Source organism: Malurus melanocephalus, unplaced genomic scaffold (genome assembly GCF_030028575.1).
Source record: "Malurus melanocephalus ecotype Western Australia unplaced genomic scaffold, MMel_1.1 scaffold_1709, whole genome shotgun sequence".
NCBI lineage: Eukaryota > Metazoa > Chordata > Aves > Passeriformes > Maluridae > Malurus > Malurus melanocephalus.
This window is the reverse complement of record NW_026624941.1, coordinates 14,492-16,442: the sequence shown is the minus strand read 5'-3', so window position 1 is coordinate 16,442 and position 1,951 is coordinate 14,492. Positions and strand designations below refer to the sequence as shown.

At 31.7% G+C, this 1,951-nt stretch overlaps 1 protein-coding gene across 2 annotated transcripts in view; it reads left to right on the top strand.

The window, feature by feature from the left end:
* The window catches only part of LOC130587280 (cytochrome c oxidase subunit 6B1), a 6,724-nt gene that overhangs the window by 2,188 nt on the left and 2,585 nt on the right, over positions 1 to 1,951 (top strand). Inside the window, exon 2 of one of the 2 annotated variants that reach the window (XM_057388255.1) lies at positions 853 to 969. In XM_057388255.1, the coding sequence (XP_057244238.1) occupies positions 864 to 969 (106 nt within the window). In that variant the 5' untranslated portion in view covers positions 853 to 863. The remainder of the gene's footprint in view (positions 1 to 852; positions 970 to 1,951) is intronic. The other variant, XM_057388254.1, reaches the window with a different exon arrangement.

The window sequence follows — 1,951 nt, the reverse complement described above, 5'->3', positions numbered from 1 at the left end:
ACAGTGTTAATTAACAGCATTAATTAACTCCCAATTTCCTGTTTTGCCTCCTTTTCTCCTTTTTTATTCTTTTATTTTTTATTTCTATCTGGAATTAATCAACTCAGGGTGGGATTAATTAATTCAGGGCTGCTTAATTAACCTCATGAGGGTCTTAATTAACTTTCTGTAATGCTGATTAATTAATGAGGCATTAATTAATATAATTAATTATCCTTTTAATGCTTTATTTTCTTTTTTTTCTCTGTTAGACTGGGATTAGTTTATCCTCTAATTAATTATAAATTAATTATGAATTAATTTTCATTTTATTATAAATTAATTATAAATTAATTATAAATTTATTATAATTTATTTATAAAATAATTGTAAATTAATTATAAATTAATTATAAATTAATATAGATTAATTATTTGCTCCTAAGGCCATATTACTATAATTATTAGGCTAAACCTATTAATTAATACCACCATTTATATTTTAATTAATATCATAATTGATATTATAATTAGTGTTTAAATTAATATTGTAATGCCATAATTAACATTATTTTTATTCTGGTTATGATTTTTTTTTGTAATTATTATTGTAATTATTCCCATTAATTTCTAATTTATTTTCCATTTTTTAATAAATTAAATTAGGCATCGATTAATTTTCTAATTAATTAATTTCCTCTTAATTATCCCAATTAACGAACTTTCCCCTCCAAAACTCCCCAAAAACGGCCCCAAAATCTTCATTTTTTTCTCCATTAACGCCCTTTAACCCCAATTAATCAGCGCAGGGGTGTCATTAAGGCTCTGTGGGGATGATTAATGATTGGAGGTGTTAATTAATGTTATTAATTAGGTTAATTAGCGATGGCCGAGGACATGAAGAGCAAACTGGGCCGGTACAAAACGGCACCGTTCGACAGCCGCTTCCCCAACCAGAACCAGACCCGCAACTGCTGGCAGAACTACCTGGGTAAAACACCCCAAAAACACCCCAAAATACCCCAAAATACCCCAAAAAACCCCGAAATTGAAAAAAGGGCAAAAAAAAACCCCAAATTAAAAAAAAAAATCCACAAAAAAATGCCAAATTTGGACAATTTTTAACCAAAAATGACAGGAGTAGACCTGGTGTCCCAATACCAATCCCTGAAAATACCCCCAAAATGCCCCAAAAACACTTGGGAACCCCAAAAAATCATCTGGGCACCCCAAAAAACCCCAAAATTGAAAAAAAAACCACCAAAAAATCCCCAAATAAAAAAAAAAAAAACCCAAACAAAATTTCTGATAAAATCCCAAAATTTTGAGTGGTTTTCAACCTGGTGTCCCAATATCTGGGTATTCCAAAAAATGGATAAAATCCTGAAAAAAACCCGCCAAAAATACACCAAAAATCACCTGGGCACCCCAAAAAAAATCCCAAAATTAAAAAAAAAATCCACAAAAAATCCCAACATTTAAAAAAAAACCCCACAAAATCCCACAATTTGAGCGATTTTCTCCCAAAATTGAGAGGGGTAGACCTGGTGTCCCAATATCTGTGTAAAAACCCCAAAATGCCCTGATTGGCTCCAAAAAACCCAAAATTTCACCTGGGTACCACAAAAACTCACCCAGGCACCCAAAAAAACAAAATTAAAAAAAAAATCAAGAAAACCCCCCAAAATTTAAAAAAAAAAACCTCAAAATTTTGAGTGGTTTTCACCCAAAATTGACAGGGGTAGACCTGGTGTCCCAATATCTGGGTACTCAAAAAAAAATGGGTAAAATCTGGAAAAACACCCCAAAACCACCCCGAAAATCACCTGGGAACCCCAAAAATCATCGGGGCACCCTAAAAAACCCAAAAGTTAAAAAAAGAACACAAAAAAATTCCAAATTTTAAAAAAAGAACCCTAAAATTTGAGTGGTTTTCAGCCAAAATTGACTGGGGTAGACCTGGTGTCCCAATA